The 23,704-nt window shown below is 33.4% G+C and overlaps 2 protein-coding genes across 3 annotated transcripts in view; one reads left to right on the top strand and one right to left on the bottom strand.

Moving 5' to 3' along the window:
• LOC120328902 (uncharacterized) overlaps positions 1-14,887 on the bottom strand; it is a 45,495-nt gene extending 30,608 nt beyond the window's left edge. For both annotated transcript variants that reach the window (XM_039395468.2, XM_039395467.2), the window contains exons 1-10: positions 14,649-14,887; positions 13,345-13,516; positions 12,422-12,492; positions 11,828-11,933; positions 8,317-8,422; positions 7,497-7,601; positions 7,314-7,395; positions 4,511-4,635; positions 4,167-4,266; positions 3,769-3,867 (exon numbers count right to left, since the gene is read on the bottom strand). In XM_039395468.2, coding sequence (XP_039251402.2) covers positions 3,769-3,867; positions 4,167-4,266; positions 4,511-4,635; positions 7,314-7,395; positions 7,497-7,601; positions 8,317-8,422; positions 11,828-11,933; positions 12,422-12,492; positions 13,345-13,516; positions 14,649-14,735 — 1,053 coding nt within the window. In that variant the 5' untranslated portion in view covers positions 14,736-14,887. The remainder of the gene's footprint in view (positions 1-3,768; positions 3,868-4,166; positions 4,267-4,510; positions 4,636-7,313; positions 7,396-7,496; positions 7,602-8,316; positions 8,423-11,827; positions 11,934-12,421; positions 12,493-13,344; positions 13,517-14,648) is intronic.
• Positions 14,888-17,687: 2,800 nt separating this feature from the next.
• On the top strand, positions 17,688-22,412 carry LOC120328811 (uronyl 2-sulfotransferase-like). Its single transcript, XM_039395352.2, has 2 exons — positions 17,688-20,147; positions 20,225-22,412. Exon 2 carries the CDS (start codon positions 20,247-20,249, stop codon positions 21,237-21,239), a length of 993 nt encoding a protein of 330 aa, XP_039251286.2. The 5' UTR covers positions 17,688-20,147; positions 20,225-20,246; the 3' UTR covers positions 21,240-22,412.
• The last annotated feature ends 1,292 nt before the right edge of the window (positions 22,413-23,704 follow it).

Genomic DNA, 23,704 nt, shown 5'->3' on the forward strand with positions numbered 1-23,704 from the left:
TCTCAGGATATATCAGAACGATTAGTCGATTAGTGTAAATTTCTGATGGGAGATACTAATGCCCAATGACGAAAAGGCTATTGTTGAGTGTTATGCGGAGGAAGCATGTGAAATATACACCATCGAATTTTAAATCGGTATAATGGACAATAAATACGAGATAAGTCGCGGATGTAGCAGTTCTACGAAGCAGATCACCACGGGAATCATAAAACAATAGTAATTACTTAAAAGATACTGAGAATGTAAGATTGATCATCGCGTATGCCAATAACTTAATATTGTCGAATTCAACTGATAAACGGTAATCAACCAATCCAATCAGCATAGTTATTACTCCAATCTAAACTTGCTACTTTTGGCATTTGAGTGGTCGCAAAAAAGATTACTCAGATACGAGTCTTCTATACTTCCAAACCTTGCTTTAAGCAAATCTCTTTAAAAGTTGTATGTGTTATTCGATACATTTTGGGGATCAACATTTGTAAAATTACAAAAATACCTAGGTCTTATTTTAATAGAAAATAATCAAAAATGTACTTTTTTTCTCTACAAATTTTAACAATTTTTCTACTATGTTGAATTTTATTATTTTGTTTGCAAAATTTTGATACCAAATAAATACATAGTATCCATTCAAGAATGTTAAACTATTCAATATAAATCCCTACTCCATGAAACGAGCAAACAAGTGGTAATTTTGTTTCAATTTCGGCACGGCAACTTGAAAGCATGAGTATTCGATACTGTTATTTTTTCCGCCAAGTCCAAAAATGGGCATTGAAGTCGTATTGTGTTACATTGGGTGGGGCCAAACTAGCGTTTCAAGTGTTATCATAGGTAAAACAAAAAGTTAAATAGTTTTGACATATAAATTGGGTCTGTGTATGTGCAGACATAGTGGGCAAACAATTCGGAATTTGTATACAAGTATTTTGTCTCATAATTCCCAAATACACACTTTCAGAAATAGTCGTTAAAATGAATATGCAATTAAATTGTGTAGTTCATATTTTATATAGAATTTTGCTGCCTCGGTTTGGGAAATGCACTGCGCTTACGGTTGATTCCATTTTCTAAAAAAATCGTCTCGTGTTTGACTGCAATCTTAGGAATATGCAACCATGAAAAGCGCGTAATTTTACTCCGTTTTCACCAACGCTGTTGTGAGTTAATTTTTCAGTGGTTGGGTCGGCCTTTTCTGCGATAGAAAACATGACCCCCGGCGTCGCTCTTTAATCCGTATCTATCATATTGCCAGTTTTGTTATCACTCTACACAAGCGCAAAGCCTCGCGGTCGCCTTCGAGTATTTACAGATCAACGGACCGTTTTTCAACGAGTTGTTTAAGTGCGACCCCGACCACGACCCCGCGCGTAAAATAAGATTAAGGTTTCCCCGTAAGCAATTAGCGTTGCTCCCTTCAACTACTGACGAGATTTAAAGGATTTGCATAGCTACTTGAAAATAAGAGATGCCAAAAGTCGTCAGTCAACAACAAAAAAATGATGTAAGGTTGCAAGACTAAATTCCTGCTATTTTTGCCAAGAGAAATTGACTTTGGTGCACATAAATAATAGAGGTACACTTTGGACAAAATTGAATGACGAGTTAAAAAAGCGACACATTCCAACAGAGCTGGCGGAAACTAGTTTTTGCATTCGGCTTGAATACATCATATTAAAATGATCAAATTATTTGAATAAAAGTCATGCCACGCCTGACATGCCGTATAATACTCCATGAGGTTAACTTAGGGTCTATTTCTACTCCAGGTGTCAAATGTGTGTTGGACACTTCTATGGGTCCGTATGGCTATCTGTGAAACGTTCATTATTTCGTGTAGCCTATCTATATAAATTGAAAATAAAAACTGCATATATATCGATTTTCAGGTCCCAGAGGGAAATCGAACAATCTTAATCAGTCAATCTCAATGCCAACTGCCAGTTATATGAAACAACTTTTAATCGTAATTTATGAAGTCGCTGGTTAGTATACCAGCGCCATATCTTTAGCGGTTTTACAGATGGTTTAGTTTACAGATGGAATCCAAAAGCGTTAGAAACGTAGTGTGCATATTACGAAAAAAGTTGAAGAATTGTAAACTCAATACCGTAACTAACAATAAGTAATCGAGCTGCCAAAATTCCGCGTAAATGCAGCGAACGAACGGTAAACGCTGAAACGGCTTCTTTGAAATGATATGGAAAAACTAAATTCCAGGCCATTTTGTGATATATTTACCTATTGATTTCTAAATAATTTTGTTTGATAAATTGATGTTGAGTTCTGTTGATAGCGCGCCAGGCACAAGTAACATATAGAAATAAAACTTAGCGACAGATTATCCATAAACTACCAAAATTTTCAGGGGTGAATTTTCAACAACATACCTTCATATACAATCAAGCAAGCAGAAAAACACATGAAGCAATTGTTATTCCCAGCATTATGAATTATTTCAAAAATATAAGACCGGACCAAGTATGTACAAGCAAAAAAAAACTTACAAAAATAATATGATTCATTAGGTGAAAATTGTGTGGCAACCAATCCCGCGATTAAGTCGCCTATTCCAAACGATGACAGACAATAGAAAACTCGGGAGAGACATTAGCCAGGATTATATCCAAAGAAAGAAGAAATAAAGTAAATGAGACACTCGCTAAAAGACAGGTGGGTGCTGTTAAACTATACAGCCATCTGGCTTCATGAATACAAAGGGGCATCATGAGGGATAAATAAAAACTTACTAACAAAGAGAAATATTTACTGAGAAGTGAGAGGTGCCTGAAATGTCAACAAAAATAGGAAATTAAACTAAAATGACAAAATCAATGAAAATTTTCTACTATTAGCTTTAAAACTAACTTGGCAATGACCAGATTTGGTCCAAAAATGGGTAATCTAACTATAATTTAATAATAACTATAATTAACTATAATAAACAAATACACCATGACTATTGCTATTTATAAGAATAACAAATTACAATCGACAATAATATTAATGGTGCCGGTACTTATTATTCCAAAATTATTTAATTTCGATAATTGAATAACCAAATTCTGTAAATAATGTCAGGCTGTCAGCCCTTATTGATGGTTGTTGAAAAATATTCTAAACCATATTATTCTCCACAGGGATTTCTGACTAAACCAATGATTCGCTAGCACAAATAAACGTGGGTGGTCTGATGGTCTCTATCCCAACATGTAATTGAGAAACCTCAAATTAAGTATAACATATTATTATGATGTCATAAGCAATAAGTTGATAAAATCTCAATAAAGTGCAAATGCTACAAAAATATGTGTGGCTCATTCCACTATATTCAAAAAGCATGAAAATCAACATTTAGTCCAGCTGCACTAATCTATCATCATGGGGTGGTTGGAACTTTGCAGTTTGATATAACTTTACATCAACTAAAACATGAACTAAAAGATTGGCAACAGGGATGTTTAATTGAGTATTCAAATACACTCAAAAATTGGTTATTTTCGATACAGTAAATTTTTGATTTCAGAAGTAGTTAAAATATTTTCAATTGAAATTGTGTCATTCGGAGCATTCCATCTGAAATCAAGGCAAAAACTAGACTTCACCTTCACTTCGGACTGAGTAAAAATACAAAACTTTTCAAATGTGGACCACAAGTCACAATGAAGATTAACCCAAGTGAAACACCTTATACACAGGATGCAAGCAATATAAAAAATCCTATTGAAAGCAACAGCAAAAGGGTTAAAAACAGTCACTTACAACTTGTTCTTCGGTCCATTTGCTCTCAATCGTTATTGGAACTGGATTTTTCACAAGAGCGTCGATCGCTTTTCTGGGATTTCCATTGTTTTCATACAGCTGTGATAAAACAATTATGAGTCAGTGAAAATGATAGACAAAGAATACAATTCTTTATTATTTCTTAATTAAGATGTTTACCCAACAAACGAAACATGACAAAAGATAATATAATAAGTTTACAAATTTATAAACCAATAAACCGGGTCAATATTAGAGGGCGTTTAGTGACAAGTCTTGATCCATTAGCAATGAATAGATACAAAAATGTTTAAAATTAAAATATAGGAAGTATCAGAATTTTAAAAAGATTTTCTTCTCAAATTGTCATTGATAATTTTATAATAAAAGCCACTCACCACACGTAATGCATTGATCGTGGTATCATCTCTTGATGCAACTATACATCCTTCCTCTGGTGAAACACCATCACAAACTCCAGCAAAAGCAGCTAAACTCCTAAAGGTATGAATATTTTACACTACCGTAATAACTGAATTACACTAATACCGGTAACTGAAAATTTTGCTATTTTGTCATTTATTCGTTTAGCTATCACCACCTTTGAGATGCATTTGCAGCTTGTACAAAGCCATGTTTTGAGCGAAAATTTGTATATAAGATGCAAATGGAACAGTGTAATTCATCATAATAAAGATATAAAGTGCTGAACACAAGTGCTGCAATCTACTAGATATCCTACCTAGCGGCACGTAGACACATAATCAAGTCACATTTATTGACTTTTGGTTCCCAAGTCATTTCTTCATAAACTCGATGTTTTTCGTATCCACGTTCCGAAAGTGGCATCACATCAGGTAATTCCGCCTAAAATTGAAAAATACTTTTTGTTAAGATAAATTTTCATGAAAAAATATCAAAGCTACAATTGAATGTGAAAATCAAGTACTGAATAAAAAAAGTTCAGTTTGAATCAAATTTGTATTTAATGCCATGCAATCAGTCAAAATTGGGATGAAAACACGTTTGCCATTTTTACGCAGCCTAAATTTAGACATATAATCTGATTTTGTGGGAAAATATCCATCAGAATATTTCAAATCAAAATTAATTACAAAGCAGAATCCACCAATAGATTGCATATATTAAAATCTCATCTCAAATGTATAACATCAATATATCTAATGTCCGTTGGGCTACACAACTACAATATGAGTTGCATATAATCGCAAATAATGATATGCATAAAAAATGGCAAAGAGGTCTCTGGCAAATGAGAGAACAATAAATATAATCTTGTCCTGATTATTGTGGACATGTAAAAAAATTAATTTACATTTAGATAAAAATAAATTAAAAAAAAAAAAAAAAGCACACAGGAGCACCACTGGCATATGATCATTAATAAGATATGATGATTTCGTGACACTTATAATAAAATAATTTATCTATAAACGACATATTTCGTTTTTGGTAAAAAGCAAAATTTGTTTTAATAAAAGCCTAATGTATTATATATATCAGTATGATACTAAACATCCCTCAATTTAATAACAGTATAACGAATACGATGCAACATTAAATTTTATTTCATTTTCAACAATGTGCAGTAAATTATTATGAATGGGATAATAAAAGATAAAATAAATCATTTACCACCCTACTCCAAGCAGACAGCTATATTCAAATCAAAATAGCAGTTGAGGGAAAGATCAGCCTTATAGTCACATTTTGAATCATGCAATATTGATTGGATTATTTCCTATGTAATACATAGTTGTACACTACTTAAAGAGGTTTATTGTTTAAAATTCTGTTCAAACTTTTTGTTCAGCATTCATAATGTTGTCATTATAGACAAAAACACATCAATTCTTGCTGGTTTGTCTATTAAATTTGAGTTATTGCTCTCATCATACCAAGACTAGACTACGATAAAATTAATTCCACATAGCTCATATTTTTAAACAAAATTTAAGAGGTAGGGGAATCCAAATAAAACTGTTCAAAATAAAAGTTTTCGGGATATTTCAGACTTTCGGCATAGACATTTCTGGGCGCTCCAGAAGTGTATGTACCAATATGGAGGTAACTAATTTTGTTCGCCTACTTTACATCAAGTTGTGTAAAGGGACTGAAACCTATGGGCAGGGGGTATATTCACAAGGCTAACACAGACAGTCCCCGAACTCGTAATAGAACTAAAATAAGGAAAATCGAAATAAAATTATTGCTTATTAACACTAACCTGGTATATATACTACGGAAGTAACCATTTTTGTCACTAGGGTACACTGACAGTAAATGGAGAAAAATAAAATATTAAGAGTTATCCAATTAATCATAATGCAAAGTGAATTAATGAAACAAGTTGATCAAAGTAATAGCTTGAACTTTCTATAATATTTACTAAAATCAATAGGATTTTAGACTAAAGTTGGAATTGATGAAATCACAGTTTTTCACCATATCTATTATTCTACAAATAGAGTATAAACTGAGTATAAGGTGATGAATAAAATATGACAGTCAATGCGAATTCATCAAATATTTTTGAGATTTTTCCTGTTTATTAAGTAGAATATTCGAAGTAATGATATTACAGGGCGTGCAGAACAAATTTACACAAGAGACAGCTTGTGTGCATTGGGAAAACATACTCTAGATAAGAACATGAATTATAAACGACCAGAACGTGACACTTGAAAGAGAAATCAAATTTACTCAATCGTCTATGGCACAATTTACTATGATATAAAATAATGAGATTCAGAGGTCAGAAGAGATCACTTGACACGCTTTATGACAATATCAGAAAGACGAAAAAGAAAAAATTTTACAGTGATTCATCAGTAATTGTAATTGATCAAATACCAAAATGGAAAATCAGCTGTCGATAAATGTGGAGTAATCTTGATGTTTTAGTGTTCAAAAAGTTGCTTAGCAGTAGATAGCAGAAAAATCAGTTTAATATACTTAACAAAAAGAAAAAAGGCAAAGCCTCTGTACAGCATCATAGACATCATGTAAAAAGAATAATAAGTTAACGAAGAACGAAATGTACCCTAATAAACAAAATGCATTCATGCCAGTGCGATCTGTGTCCAATCATACTTTACACTAAAAAGGATTTGCTCCAGCAGTTCTTTATTCTTAGAAAATAAATCAGTAAGCTACTGCTACTATCAATACACTACACCTATCAAATCTATCAGATTTTAAATAATTCTACTCGTCAACTGCAAAGCTCTCATTCACTACTGTATTTTGATTCAAGTTACATAAACTGATCTTTGTCGGTAGGCCATTGTTTTGTCATTGTGACAGTTAATTTGCTGTTATTACACTATGAATGCGCATAGCAATCAACAAGGTTCTGATATAATTTCTAGCAAATCAATCATTCGAATCGACTAATTGAAGTGCCCGGTGTAAGAACCTCTAACCCTAAAATAAAAATAGGGACGTTTCTTAGAAATAAGGCATTATGACAGCCCTCATACAACGGCATCCTTAGAAAATTAAACTACATGAAAAAAACATACTTTTTGAAATATCCCTCTCATACTAGCATTCCACTGATGGCTAGGTCCAACTGTGGTCTCCCCTGAGGCACTTGCCAATCGTCTGCACAAAACAAAACAAAAAAACAGATTAGATCAAAGATAATAATAGGAAAGGTAAATCCTCTACGAAAATGGCTGAAATTTGTTAAATAATGAGATTACCTGGTCTCTGGATTGTAGCTCAGAATAAAGAAGAAATGATCTGGTCTTAGTTCGAAATTCTTGATCTCTGAAATGCTTCCATATTGACTAATTTCACATTTACCTCTAAAAATGCGAAAATTGTTTTCAGGCAAATATATGTGAGTAAGAAGCTAAGTAATACATTTTCGATGTTTCAAAACAAAGTTTTAAAAAATTAAAAATTAAAACCAGTTTTTAATAATGTAAATTTTTAACTAAAAAACTCAGCATATTGCTATGAAACAGTGATTATGTTAAAACAAAGGACTAGGGTTAACAAATAAGGGGAATTTAACCCAAAAGGAAGAAAATTGCTGACTGAGAAAAAGTTGAAAACAAATTTATTTCAATTTTTGAATACTTTGGTAAATATCGCTTCAAACTACGATTAGGTAGAAGCTTAACAAATAAGGGCATCATGCTTTGTCATTATTAGTCGAGCAGAATTTTCGAATGTCAAACTACCGGTATTTGAAAATCAATATCTCTTAGAAGGGACAATCTAAACTCATCACACCAACCAGTGAATCATACAAACAACAAAGTTAAACCAAATAAGACCTTATTAAGTCTATACACCTGTTGTTGTCTGGATCTATACAATATACAAAATACTTGAATTAGCACTTGAACAAACTTCAGCATTTATTTTTCAGAAATATTGCTATCATTCATTTCATTGCAAATAATTAATAACAGTTAGTCAAGTGTGATTACATGGTAAATCAAGTCAAAATATTCAAATTTTCATAGGAACTAGTCTGGTAGAATTTAAAATATATCAGGAAAAACTTTTCACCTGAGGCATGAGATAGGATATGTATCTGTTGTCTCGAGATCCGAGATAAAAAGTTCTCGATTTGCCACATCTGGTTTCATAATGAGTTCTTTGACCTTTAAATCATCTGAAAATAATATTCAATTTGTTTTTAAACAAGATAAAATATGTTAGCTGTCAGAATCAGTAATATATCAACTTTCCGCGGAAAAAAATATGGTAGTTTAAAATTTGGAAACAGCAATTATGGTAAAATGATTTCAATGCATAGCCATTCAATGCATAGTTATTAAAGGAAAGTTCGTTTTAACAATTTTTCATTTATCAGCAGTACATACGGTAGGTCACATGAACAATTGTGCCAAAATCAGGAGTGCCATTTATGAATCCAACAAAAATGAAAACACCAGTACTCTTGTCACAAAGAATATAAAAAAAATCGAATCACATTTATATTTATAGTCAATAAACTCAATAATTTTTCAGTATGTTTCCATATACATGGAAATCTACCAACCCAATATGTGAAATTTGAAAATATTTGACAGTTTATAGTATGACCTATGCGCAAGACAACCATAAATACCACAAGTTATGCTTGAATATTATAAATTAGTAATTTTATTTATTAACAAGTAGGCTATGAATTGTTTCCAATTACCATGACAAATTGACTATCCCACAAGGTAATATTTCTGCTCACATGCATTGATATAATATACTAACATGTGTTAATTATAGGTATTGATGTTGGTTGGCTATAAGAAATGCAAGCTCTTACATACAACATAAAAGATAAGTACCGTAATAGATTTGATAGTGATCAGCACATTGGGAAGTGACCGGAAATTGTCAAATTATTCTAAAAATAGATTCAAATTTGGAATATCATATATTTTTTAAATTAGAAAAGACAGACCATCGCATAATCATATCTAGATTGAATTTTGAGAATGTAGAAAAACGTATTGTTTTATTTAATTTTGTTTTGAGAACTTAGATGAAGACTATTATTGATTTTGAATGTATTTCAACATTTGATTCGTTGGATATCCCCGCAACTCCATATTTATATTTGTTACAGATAATTATTAAGTCACCATTCACCAACTAATCTGAAAAAACTTGAGTCTTGGCAAAAAATTGGCAACAGAATAAATGTAACTTATTTATGCCAAGTTTTCGATACAGTGAATAATAAAATTGACATCAAGATTTGGAGTGAAATAAATGATCATGATTGTGTAGTCATGAAAAATGATAAATATCATTGGAATAATATAGTGACTAATGACTATGTTTTAATAATCAATCATTACTGGATAGTTTCCAATAATCCAATTTTCCAATAAAATAAAATTTGATAAGCTCAAAAATGTCATCAAGGAGTCTATTTAGAATACCGTTAATAAGAAAAAATACAATAAAATAATAACTTGATCATATGCATTCATTGAGTTTAATTAGGTAAAGAGCAACATCATAACGGTGTATATCTTTCACATGAATGGAATTTAAATAAAGTTAATTAACACCTAATCCCTAGAGAAGATTAGGTAGTCCGATACTATAATGCACAAATTATTGTTTACGAAACAACATAATTATAGCTTAAACATAATGAGGAACAAAGTAAGCTGAACTAAAATGGATTACTTTTTAGAAAGTAGTTGAAGTATTTTTCTAAGAATGGTAATTGAAATATAGCAATTGAAGAGATACATTCAACAGATGTAAAATAAGTGTTTAATGATTTTGTTAAAAAGGTGCTGATACCAACATACAACAATTTAAATAACAGTGTAATACATGGAAATCATGCATAATCAGATTCTATTTCAAGGGTATGAAAATATTGTTTACGAGTATAATTGATCCACCAATGCCTGACAAAATATAACATTTAGGTTATGATAAGGCAGCAAAAAATATCATCATCGGGATTTTGCAGAGAAAGATTTAAAAAACATAAATACCAAAATATCATTTTATGTAGAATTTAAATAAAAACTAGAAATCTAATTTACTTTCAGAAAATTTTAGAACAGAACCAAAAACTAGTTGAAATTCCATTTAAATTCCATTGCAGACAAAAACTAATGTACAACAATTATTTAATAAATGTAATCCAACTGATTATTCCATTTATCAAATTTCACTCCATGATTATAATCGTGATTCATAATTCGAACTTAAAATCGGGCCTCGAAATAGGCTTATAAGCGATACTCTTAAAATATTTTAATTTTACATTTTCATTTTTTTTTCATTTATAAGAATTTAAAATGGCATGTACTAGCAGTTACTCCAAGAGTAATAAATAATATTGATTTCCTATAACATTGACTATTTGATTTGAAGAAGGATATTAGTATTAGTGTTGATCCTATAATCAATCACGATGAGAAACCCACAATAAGTACAGTATTAGACCTAAATTTATAAAACCGTTTGTAATATCTGTATCTAACAAATGACAAACAGGGTAACACTGTGAAAGCAAATGTCTATTGAATTGCTGTCATAAATTAGTGAGACTCAATTTGGTATGGTACAATTCAAATGATGATTGAAGACATATAACCATCCCTTTTCCTAACTAATAAATAAATCAGTCAAGGCCATTGGAAACCACACACTCAATTTCCCATTCACTTCAATAGAAATGATTTCCGCAAAAATATGTTGACACAGTGAACAATATTATTACAATGTCCTGTTCTTACAGACTTGAATCCTGAATCGTTTATATCACAGGTAAATAGAGGCGAATGGGTGAAACAAGATACTACCTAAACATGGAGGTGTCTGGTTTTATTTGTTACTTGTGCTTTTATCGCCTAACACAGAAAAAAGACTTATTGTTCAGTACTTAACCATGTTTTTCAAACAATCTATAACATTTGTATCTATATATTTAAACAATAACAAATGAGAATAATACAATTAAGATTATTTAACACGAATGTTCATATAATATCACCACCGGTACTTTGGTATATAATCGACAAGGAAATTTGTAATCAATTAACGTAAATAGACTCAATTACAATTGCAGATAACGAATTTCCTTATTGGTCTAAAACTTAAGGAAATTTTAAGATTAGGATATGTACCGGTACCACATATTATAATTAGAATTAATGACTAGAAATTAACATAAAACTTTGTGTGAGACATTGATGAAAGCTGACTGTTAAAAATATAATGTTCATGTATGGCAGGGCAAGGATTAAAAAGATTTTTAATCTTTTTTATTGGGGTTTTGACAACATCGGTCAACAATTTCTACTTAGTGGGTGATTAAGGCTAAAAGATTAATAGCTTGATCTTACAAATTATGAAACCATAATAGATAAAGAGGTCCATTCCCATCAAAATCTACTTAACGAGAATTTTGAGCCCAATTAGACAACTCGTTGAGTTGAAAAAGTGCTTGAGGAACTGCCCTGTGTATTGATTTAGTGGCAGGCAACACTCGACTCCACAAACAGAAATTAGAAATAAGTTTCTAGCATGGATGAGTACCTACCAACTTGGTTATAGCGATCCTTGACCAGCATCTGATAGACTAAGTCAGGCACTTCTGTAGGTCTGTAGTACCACTTGACTGCTACAATAGCGTTGTCCCGTTTGCTCTGGGAAGAAAATTTGGTCCAACAATAAACATATGATGAAATGAAGTGTTTCAAGAGTGAGCATTGGGAATTGTTATAAAAGCAAAACGATTATAAATGCTTTCTCAATACCAAAAATCAATAAATAGAAATTAAGTCAACAAGGGTTAATAAACGGCTGAACAGGAGTCACTAAATTGTTCAAAAATTAGAAATATTCGTAAGTCAGCCCTTTCCATTTGAATAGAATTAAAATTTACGTACAAGAATATTTCATAGGATAATTATTCAGTATTTCATAGTTTCTTATCATTTTTCAACTAAACAAAATATGGAACTAAAATAGCCAAAAGAACATTAGCATTGGGCATATATTATGCTCCAATTTTCGAAAATACGATTAAGTACCCGAAATTTTACACAAAATTATTCTCTCTAAACCTGATTTAAAATCTAATCAACTGAAGTTTGTGAATGAGCAGCATAATTGAAGAATTAAAGATACTTACCACCTTAATTTCTTGTATGGTACAGATGAAATATGGGTTATCTGGTCTTTCAGTTGCCAAATAAGCGGAATCTAAAAAAATAGGAATACAAAAAGAATAAAATTCATCTGTTTTACAGAGTCACTATAATTGAAATCTTAGCATTTGTAGTACATACATATGAAAATATTTTTATAAGATTTTAAAACATTTCAAATAAGTTAAAATAACAGAAACGAAAATTGTTAATTAAAAGATTTCATTTTATGTTCAATTTATATAAAATTGTTAGGAAAATCCTAGAAGGAAGCAATATATGTAAAGCATGATGTATTAACATTAGCAGATTGAACAGATATGGATGGATCAATTTGATTACTTTACAGTGCAAAAAGTCAGAAAGTTAAACAGAACAAAAACAAGAGTACTCTGGTAGTGTGTGTACCAGATTAGGTCTAGTTCATAATTTTATTCCAATTTTCCTTATTTTGATTATACTACGAGTTCGGGGACTGTCTGTGTCTGTGTTAGCCTACAGCGCTCCAGAAGCGAGTGTACCAATATGGAGGTAACTAATTTTGTTCGCCTACTTTGCATCAAGTTGTGTAAAGGGACTGAAACCTATAGGCAGGAGGTATGTTCACTTGGCTTACACAGACAGTCCCCGAACTCGTAATAGAAATAAAATGAGGAAAATAAATCGGAATGAATTTATGGCCCAACCCAAACCTGGTACCCACATTACAGGAGTACCAAATTATCTACTGAGAATTTATGTATTTTTATCACAATTTGGGTTATCCCGAGAAAATTATAGCTTTAAACATTCCGCTAGTCTTATCAGTGATATTGAAAGATTCATAATATGGCCAATGAATTTTAAAGTATGGCATATAATTTACCCATAGTAGCCAATGAATTTTAAAGTATGGCATATAATTTACCCATAGGTCTGTAGGTGACATCATCCTCTGTTGTGTATTCTAAAACATCTCCATTTGCAGCTCTAATCACTCTTTCACTTTGTCTTTTCTTTGATGTATCACTTGTTCCCGTTTCACAATCCTTATTTGCATTGCCAGAAGATGATTGATTTTTGCCATTGTCTGCATTTTCCTGTTAAATGTTTATCACTATGAGCAATATACAGAAATTATTAGGCTACATTTTTTGGATACCTGGTAATTAAAATCATTATCCATTGGTTACTCGGGATGTCCAAAATTATCGATATGAACAAAATTTCTGAGAATCTCAATAATCAAAATTAATATTTTTTTCCCGCTTTTATCATTTTTCCAGCAAATCATGTTGCTTTATTAATTAAGTGATTTAATGGTATTGCTACACAATAACACAAATATATTACTCGAACATTTAATCTGACCAAAGTCATACATCCTCAGTCAAACATAACTCAACTATGAATTGCTGTGACTTGCTACCGCATCCTTCACATGTAATTCTTGCTTCACATGTATACGGATCCACTAAGTAGTTGGTCCTATAGTAACCCAATTGATAGCATATAAAATTATGATATGTCAAATTCATGAAGTGAAAACATTTGAATAAGTGAAATGAATTCAATTCGAATATTTGGTGTCAGAAAGAATTTTGGAATATCACACAATTGAGAATCAGACAACCTCAGTTGTTTTAGATATTGTAATAATATGATTTACATATAACACAACATGAGAATACAACGCCTCAAATTAGTTTGGATTTAGGACAATTCATCTTCAAAAAAACTACACATAGCAGAACCAAAACTCTTTAAGATTTCTATTGCAGTCGGTAATTTCAAATATCCAATGGTTGCAATATGATGAAGCATGGGAGTATATTTATCACAATGCCAAATATGATAACTCAATAATCAATATTCCTATACTCCTTCCTTGTAAAAACATGTAATGTTTATGAAGCAGGTACACATCAGGTAGAAATTACAGAATTATGTATTTTTGTAAAATTGTATACAATCACTGCATGCTGGATAGAGTGTGAAACTATCATGTTAGGTGCAGATATAATAGTTATTAAAAGTCAATATTAAAAAAAATACACTACCCTTGAAATTAATGATTTTCATGCATCGTGCAATTTTTAGAGAGATTCAAATTTTACAGCAACAGCAGCAGTAATATCGAATGACCAAACTAATTACAACTTTATGATCACAACATAGTAAGGTTAGGTATTGCATAAATTCTGAAATCACACATTAACTGTAAAATTTTACCTTCTCTCTATCCTGGTTTGAAGTACTCCTTGTATTTCTTCTTGTACCATGATCTGATGACCCTTGTTTTCCTGATGTAATATCCATGCCACTGATTATTATTTATCCAAAAGCAGGCTGTATACGACTATCTGACTCTACCGTATCAGTATACAGGGAACAGTACCAGCACATTACTCACCAAATGCTATAAGAGTATAACATGTATTTCAACCTCTAGGCTTTGTTTAGCAGTTACATACACTGTCAAAATACAAAAAGTGAACGAATTTAATTAATTTAAAGTCTGAAAGTGTAGGCACATATCTCCCACCAGCATAGATACGGTCTGACTGTCTGACAGTACTGTCCAGTGTCCTCGGTATGGTAATTAAACCCTGAAAAAATTAATTATTACAGTACGCCTAATAGACTAGCCTACTATCAGACTATTGAGAAATTATAATTTAACATGAAAATTGGGGTCTGGTATAGTATAGTACCGTACCACATGCACTTCTAGTTGGCTTAGCTCAACAATTTTTGCATATAGGCTAGACCCAAAATTTGCTGACCTGAAATCTCGAAAAAGGCATAGCAGTACAGCAGTAAAAATACCACTGCTACATAGACTACAGTGCTGATATCAGCAGCGGTAACGGTAACCAAGTAATCACAAGACACATGGCAGTATGACAGAGTACAGGGGGACGGTACCGATGCCCTACCAGTTCATCTCAAAAATCAGCCAGTTATCGACAAATAACTCAATGATGAAAGTGCAAAACGCAATACAACGAGAATCTAAACGCTTGTTGAGTTGTCCGTCAGCCGTTAGCAGCATAGAAAGAAAGATAACCTCGCAGGCAGACCGCTCCGAGTGAATTAAAATGTTATTAAGTTTGTTTGTTTTGTTCGTCTACTATCTATGAACTCCAACGCCGCACCAGCGCCCTCGTCTGGAATGATATGCAAATAATATCATGGTTAACTGAATATTTAGTTAACCATGATAATATCTTGTAAACATTTCATCCCTCATTCAGTTTGCGATGTTTACAAGACAGTAACGGTATGGATGTTTCCCCGACCCTTATAAAAATTCTTCCCATACTTCAGTGTGACAAAAAACGTATGCTTATTTTAAAACGAAAACGAGACAATGTTTAAAACCATCTTGAATATCTGTCTGAGCAAAACAAGTGTCTGAGCGGTCGCATAAATTTCAATTGTTACCACATTGTTGAGTTATTGCTGATTGGCCATTGTTACGTAAATAAACACGGAGATCAATGCTCGGGGAAACATCCAATTAGATCTTAGCTATACTCGCAAACAATTAACTAAAAGTGATACACATTGCTATGCTTCTGGTTTGTCTATTGATTAAACCGTAAATATATGATTAAACTTTAGTCTTCGGTAGACTGGTCCTCTTTCACTGGTCACTGAGAGATGATTGATCAGAATCATTCCATCATAATGTAGAAGTACCAATGCTTTGTTTTTCCAGTTTTCTGTTTGTTGATTAGATAATTAAAAGAGCTGATGCACATTCATTTCTTTTTAATTGATAAAGTTGTCGCTCATTACAGCAAAAAAAACATTAACGTACTTTTTCAGATGACGACTGTAATTTTAAAACTTGCATTTGTAAATATTCGGATTCTCATTATCTCCACAGTGGTTCAGCTGAAAGGGATTATGGGGGTCGCTTTTCCTTAGCTTGTAATAAAGAAAAAATGCCAAAAAATGGATATTTTTACTTATCTATATCAATAGAGTAACGGAATAAAAATTTCCGCTCCAATAAGCTGGAAGTATAGATGAGGATATATATATTAGGTTTGCTAATGTACAATCGTACTTATCAATGAATTTTCAATTTGATGATGTCAGCTTAATGACAATGAATACTTGTTATATATTCATATCTTGCCATGGAAAATTGCCCTATTAAATTATATATCCCGATCTTGACATAAAATCTTGCCAAAAGAATATAACCTTATTTACATCATTTAAAAAGGGAGTAATCGCTATTCACACTGCAATAATCATGATACCTTTTTTCACTTTCCAGGGGCATATTTTCCCAGTACAAAGTTTCCGACAATAAAATCGATACAGATTGCACCAAGATTTATAAAAAGAGGAACGCTGAGACAGTAATTCAGAACTAAATGCACACGCTCATTGGCAAGTGCAGTTTTAGGTATTTTGCGACGTCTGAAACTGCCGCAAAGCCATGGCGGGATTTCCAAAACATGGCCGCTATGGTCAAATCATGGCGGCTAACTTTTTAGCTGTCACAAACGTGAGGCGGGGTACCACGGCAGCAACTGAAACTGCCGCAAAGCCATGGCGGGATTTCCAAAACATGGCCGCTATGGTCAAATCATGGCGGCTAACTTTTTAGCTGTCACAAACGTGAGGCGGGGTACCACGGCAGCAAATGGAAAACCATGGTGGGTAAAATTGTGCTGCTACAAACCAAGGCATGTAGGCTGTAAGGGCAGGATTTTCTCCTGATGGTGTCAAACTTTGGGTAAGTTGGAACGTTTTCGGTTAGGTTTCAGGTTTAGGTAAATATAATTTCGCATGATAAACTAAAATCTGGTACATGACTTTGTGAATATACTGGTAATAGCGCTATAAAACCATGGCAAGAGACGCCGCGGTTCATTCGTGACATGAACCGTCATGAAGTGGTAAGAACTGCGCCTCCTCGGCAGACGCTTAACAGGCTGATTTGAGATAATATGCCCTGGGGGCAAACAAGCTTGCTTTGCATGATCGAGAAGATAATACTAGTCCAGCTGAGTTTGTTTGGCATTCGTGTAATGGGCTACTTTGTAAAAGACGAATAACTAGAAAACTTTAGATACTCAGTCTACCTGTAAAAGTTATAAGAAGAATATTCAATGTGGCCGCTTTGTTAAGATCGCGAGGCATCTTCATGCACGAGTCCAAAAAACCACAAGACCGAAACTGATCGTTATATTTGGAGCTTGAAAATAACCCAATCACAATCAGCTATAGCCTATAGAACTAATCAACTTGTACTACTTTGTCTAAAAGACTTGACGAACTGACGAATATTTTTTATCAATTCAAAGTCGAGTCCTAATTAAGATATCAATCAATATTGTTATTTATTTTAATTTAGACGTCTTTTGAGTGTTATAAAAATGATCTCGAGAAGAGATCAAAGAAAGCTAGTTGGATGGTTTTTTCTCGTAATGCTATTTCTATGTGCGAATTATTTTTTCAAAGAAAAGATACTGTCCATCCAAGTGTTTAACAAACAAACTTCAGGTGATTTCAAAAACGCTGCCAATAAGAGATTTGTGCAGAATGATGTTATAGCAAACTTTGCCAAATCCCCGTTGGTGAAAAATGCGAGATCAAGCATCGTCGTATACAACCGCGCACCTAAATGTGGAAGTAGGTCCATGATGTATGTGATATCAGAACTTGCGATAAGGAACAACTTCACCGACTACCAATCAAAGAATTATTCTGCAAGAAAACTCGGAGGCGAAGAGTTACAGCATCAAGTTGATAAAATAGCTTCTTTGCGGCCTCCCGTCATATACAATAGACATCTAAATTTCATTGATTTTCGAAAATATGGCTATAAACAGCCCATATATATTAATTTAATTAGAGATCCACTAAGTAGATTCGTTTCTCATTATAATTACATGAAATATGGCGATGAAGTGGTAGAAAGAAAAATGCCAGAAAAGTTGAAAGAGGATATAAACGAATGTGTGATGTTGGATCACTTTATTTGTCGCGTAAATCTCGCGCTCTACGAATGGATTTTTTTCTGCGGGATGGAAAGTACATGTAATGGTAATACCAAAGATCGCGAGAGGAGATTTGAGATTATAAAGGAACACATCGAGAAGGAATATCTCATCATTGGCATAAGCGAAGAGTTCGAAAACAGTTTGAAACTTTTTGAGATAATATTGCCTGAGTATTTTACTGGGGCTTCAGATATCTGGAAAAGGCGCAATGAAACGCGAAGTAAAACAGCTACAAAAAAGCACGATATACTAACCGAGGAAGCAGAAAACAAAATGCGAAACGTTAATCTTGTTGACTCATACAGACTTTATAACATTGTGAAGAAAAAGTTCGATCAACTAAAAGAAAAGTATGGAATAAAATAAAGTTTAATATTATATATTGCATTACCATGACCTAGAGCAGGGATCACCAAACTACGGCCCGCGGGGCAGATCCGGCTCGTGGCGTCCTTTCATCTGGCACGCAATAACACTAAAAAATAGGGAATTTTTTTCCAAGGAATGTTTCCCCGAGCATCGACTCCCGTGTTCAATTCGTAACATTGGCCAATCAGCAAGGTGTAAAAAGTGACGTCACAATAGACCCTTTCGCATCCGCTCAGACACTTATGTCACAAGGACATATTTTCAGTCGTGGTTTCCAACAATACCTCGTTTTCGCGATTTTCAATGCTATTTGTTAGTTTTTAGTCGTGATTCAGAGATTTAAGTATAAGTCAATCATCCTTTTTAGGAGTTGTAGTTTAATAGCAGTAATCAAAAATTGTCAAGGAATAGCTGTGATAAAATAGGCTAAAATTCTCTACCGGTACGCAGCGTTTTCTGCGAAGGATGCTCTCGTTGCGTGTGCTTTTGGCGAAACTGCTGCTGTGTATGTTTCTCGTGCTAAAATAAACGTCGAACGAGTATTCTGCGCTAATAGTACAAGTTTCGTTAACTTTTGTACTGCTTACTTGCGGATATTCATGACAGCAATTGTTTTACTAACAGCTAACCTCAGGATAGTTGTCGAGAAATCTTGTATATATATTTGTTTTGCTATGATGTTCTTGATCAAAATGCTGCGATATAGAATTTAATATTCAAGGCTTCAGAAATGTAAAATTGATATTGTTGAATAAATTGAATGGATTTCCCAACTTTTGAGAATTTATTTTATTGCATTGACAAAAATATTTTTCCGGCCCGTTTCAACACAGTTTGAGTCATACCCGGCACGCGGTCAAAAAAGTTTGGTGACCCCTGACCTAGAGTAATACATTTTTGGGCGCTCCAGAAATATGTGTACCCGCCGTATTAATGCGGATTCAGTAACTCATAACTAAATATACACGCTCGATGGCGGCTGAATACGTCGATTTGCGATAATATGCCCTGGGGGCTAACAAGGTTGCTTTGCATGATCAAGAAGACATGCGATACTAGTCTAGCTGAGATTGTTTCGCATACGTGTAATGAGCTACATCTTTGTATAAGACGAATAACTAGAGAACTTTAGATACTCAGGGCAGGCTACCTGTAAAAGTTATAGGCAGGATATTCAAAGGGGCCGCTTTGTTAAGATCGCAAGGCATCTTTATGCACGAGCCCAACGAACCACAAGGCCGAAACTGATCGTTATATTTGGGGCTCGAAAGTACCCAATCAATTATATAGAAATGATGAACTTGAACTACTTCGTCTAAAAGACTCTAAATAGGTGACGGATTTTTTTATCATTTTAAAGTCAAGCCCTAATTAGGATATCAATCAATATTTTTATTTATTTTTATTTAGACGTCTTTCAAGTGTTATAAAAATGATTTCAAGGAGAAATCAAAGAAGACTAGTTGGATGGTTTTTACTCGTAATGATATTTCTATGTGCGAATTATTTCTTCAAAGAAAAGATACTGTCCATCCAAGTGTTTAACAAACAAACTCCAGGTGATTTCGAAAACGTCGCTAATAAAAGAAATGCGCAGAATGATGATGTGGCAAACTTTGCCAAATCTCCGCTGGTGAAAAATGCGAGATCAAGCATCGTCGTATACAACCGCGCACCTAAATGTGGAAGTAGGTCCATGATGTATGTGATATCAGAACTTGCGGTAAGGAACAATTTTACCGACTACGAATCAAAGAATTATTCTGCAAGAAAACTCGAAGGCGAAGAGTTACAGCATCAAGTTGATAAAATAGCTTCTTTGCGGCCTCCCGTCATATACAATAGACATTTAAATTTCATTGATTTTCGAAAATATGGCTATAAACAACCCATATATATTAATTTGATTAGAGATCCACTAAGTAGATTCGTTTCTCATTATAATTACATGAAATATGGCGATGAAGTAGTAGAAAGAAAAATGCCAGAAGGGTTGAAAGAGAATATAAACGATTGTGTGATGTTAAATCACTATATTTGTCGCGTACATCTCGCGATTTACGAATGGATTTTTTTCTGCGGGATGGAAAATACATGTAACGTTAATACCGTATATCGCGAGAAGAGATTCGAGATTATAAAGGAACACATCGAGAAAGAATATCTTATCATTGGCATAAGCGAAGAGTTCGAAAACAGTTTGAAACTTTTCGAAATATTATTGCCTGAGTATTTTACTGGGGCTTCAGATATATGGAAAAGGCACAATGAAACGCGAAGCAAAACAGCTACAAAAAAGCACGATATACTAACCGAGGAAGCAGAAAACAAAATGCGAAACGTTAATCTTGTTGACTCATACAGACTTTATAATATTGTGAAGAAAAAATTCAATCAACTAAAAGAAAAGTATGGGATAAAATAAAGTTTACTATTATATATTTCATGACCTAGGTCAGGGGCGGGCAGCCCCTGGCACGCGTGCCAAATTTGGCACGCGAGCCCATTTATTCGGCACGCGAGCGAGGCCTCGGAAACGAGATCATTCTCCTTCAGATAAAAAGATTCAAGACTCTGAATTATCTGATGAAACTCGGTGTTCATTAATTCATTATTGTTTGTTAACAATCCGTTATTTAAACTCTTTTTGTACTTTCATGACATATGGCAAATATATTATAGCGTAACAAACGTAATAAATTTTGTCGAGAAGAGCACAGCATTCATTTGGATACATTCTAACGTAATATAGTTCGTCTGTGCAACCCTTTTTCTTCAATTCTGCTTGATTTATGAAGTTGTACACTCATGTAGGCTACAGCTCATGTTGGTTAGTGGTAATTGCTATCTTACTGTTATAAATTGATTTCGAAAGAAATATAAGCGATCAGGGAAGGGAATACAAGAGAAACGTGCAGAAAACTAACTATTGCTTGATTGAGATGCCATTCCAGAAAATTCTTCGTGTCCTAAAAACTTTGCAACTGCATTACTTTCCTTGTTTTTATCTACATATGCTTGTTAATCTGTTTTCAGTTATGAACATTATTAAGTCTCGTATTAGGAGTAGCCCGAAAGATGAAACCAGTAGTTCGGTAAATTTAGCCGATTTTGGCACACGAGCCGAAAAAGGTTGCCCACCCCTGACCTAGGTCATGGTGGTCCAAACCCAGGCCCGCGGGCCACATGTGACTAGGGCTCCCAACCGTCCTTTATTTCAAAGGACAATACTTTAATTAAGCTTTTCGGTCCTTGTCCTTTTTATCATTTAGAAAAGATGCTATTGTCCTTTATTCTTTCCAACGTCGTTTTGCCCGATAGTTATAGCACTGTGCTTAATATTGTTCCGTTCTTAAAAAATTGCCTCCGTTCATGTATTTGCAAGCTGGTAATTATTCTTTTCAATTTTGCTTTGGTCCGGCTCAAATAGCCAAAGAAATAACAATTTTATTAACATTGTTTGGGTCAATGTTGAATAAACATTAAATGAAAACACATGACGATTGTTTTAATGTATCCTTTTAGCTTGTAAATAATTTTCATTTCATTGTTTCATATTGTTCTTTCCTGTAATTTACAAAATAAATGATGACGGTAATCTGTGTCCTTTATTGAAACTTTTCATAGTTGGCAGCCCTGCATGTGGCCCGCCGCTTCATTATCTGTGGCCCGCGTCGGATTCATGCGAGAGTAAACAAAAATTGCATTTGGTGTTGTTTCGTCATAAAAATAACCATAAAAGTTATTTGACATATTGTTACATCACTAATGTTGGCTAGCTTAGGCAACTAGCGAGGTTGAATAATGTGCTTGGCTAGTCTAAATTCTTATCTGGCTTTGTATTTTTTGTCGGGAATGCTAACAAACTAGGCTTCATAGAAAACTAAAAATCGAATGAGGAATCCATTAGTCTGGGTTGGCTATGCCTGATAACTGAATATAAATGTTGTTGCCGAATAATATAATTTCTGCCAATATAATTTCTGCCGTGTGTTTTTTGCAACCAGCCTAAACAGTATAGCAAAAAATGCTGTCCATATGTCAGAAAATTTAGTAATTACCCTCCTGTATCTCGAATTTGATAAAATTCTGTAATCAAATCAATCTGCAAATATTTGAAAGTTGTTTTGTAAACATGAATTTTGTAAAAAAGACAGCTGACCAATTCAAACAGATTTTTGACCGAATATGAAAGGGAAAATATCACAATGCTTGCTTAATATGTCTGCAAATTGTGTCGGTGACCATCTACAACGGCATTTTCTCCATATGACAATTTTTTCGTTATGAAGAGTTTGAAATCTCACTCTAATTTTGTTCGACTACTGTACATCAAGTTGTGTATAGGGACTGATTACTATGGACAGGTGGGTGTATTCACTTGGCTAACACAGACAGTCCCCGAACTAATAATAGAACTAAAATAAAGAAAATCTGAAGAAAATTATGGCCCAACCCATAGCTGGTACACATACTACGGGAGTACCCATTTTTGAACCAATTAATTTCCACAATCTCCTGAATCCAAAAGTTTCTTGATCATTTTTGGACACGTTTAGTGGCCATAACGATCGTTTCAAAATTTTGTTGTTATTGTTATTTGTCTCCGTTTCCATTTTTAAAAAATCGCTTTTCTCTTCGAGTACTGGACCAATTGCTTTGATATTTTCAGTGGTTAAAGATAAAATTTTTCTCCAGAAGGCTATTACTTTTTTTCGCTATGACGTCATCAAAATTATTGCCACTGGGTGGCGCTACGTGTTCATATATTTGAGCATAGCTCTCTTGTTTTCTAAAGTGAAAGCAGAAATCTTGCTTACCATCTGTCTGTTTATTTTATGAACATATTGAATGTCTGTAAAAAATATTGAACAACAAAATATGTCATGT

This window comes from Styela clava, chromosome 7 (genome assembly GCF_964204865.1).
Source record: "Styela clava chromosome 7, kaStyClav1.hap1.2, whole genome shotgun sequence".
Taxonomy (NCBI): domain Eukaryota; kingdom Metazoa; phylum Chordata; class Ascidiacea; order Stolidobranchia; family Styelidae; genus Styela; species Styela clava.

Coding starts and splice junctions, on each gene's coding strand:
- LOC120328811 (XM_039395352.2), top strand. CDS start 20,247: ATGATTTCAAGGAGAAATCAAAGAAGACTAGTTGGATGGTTTTTACTC.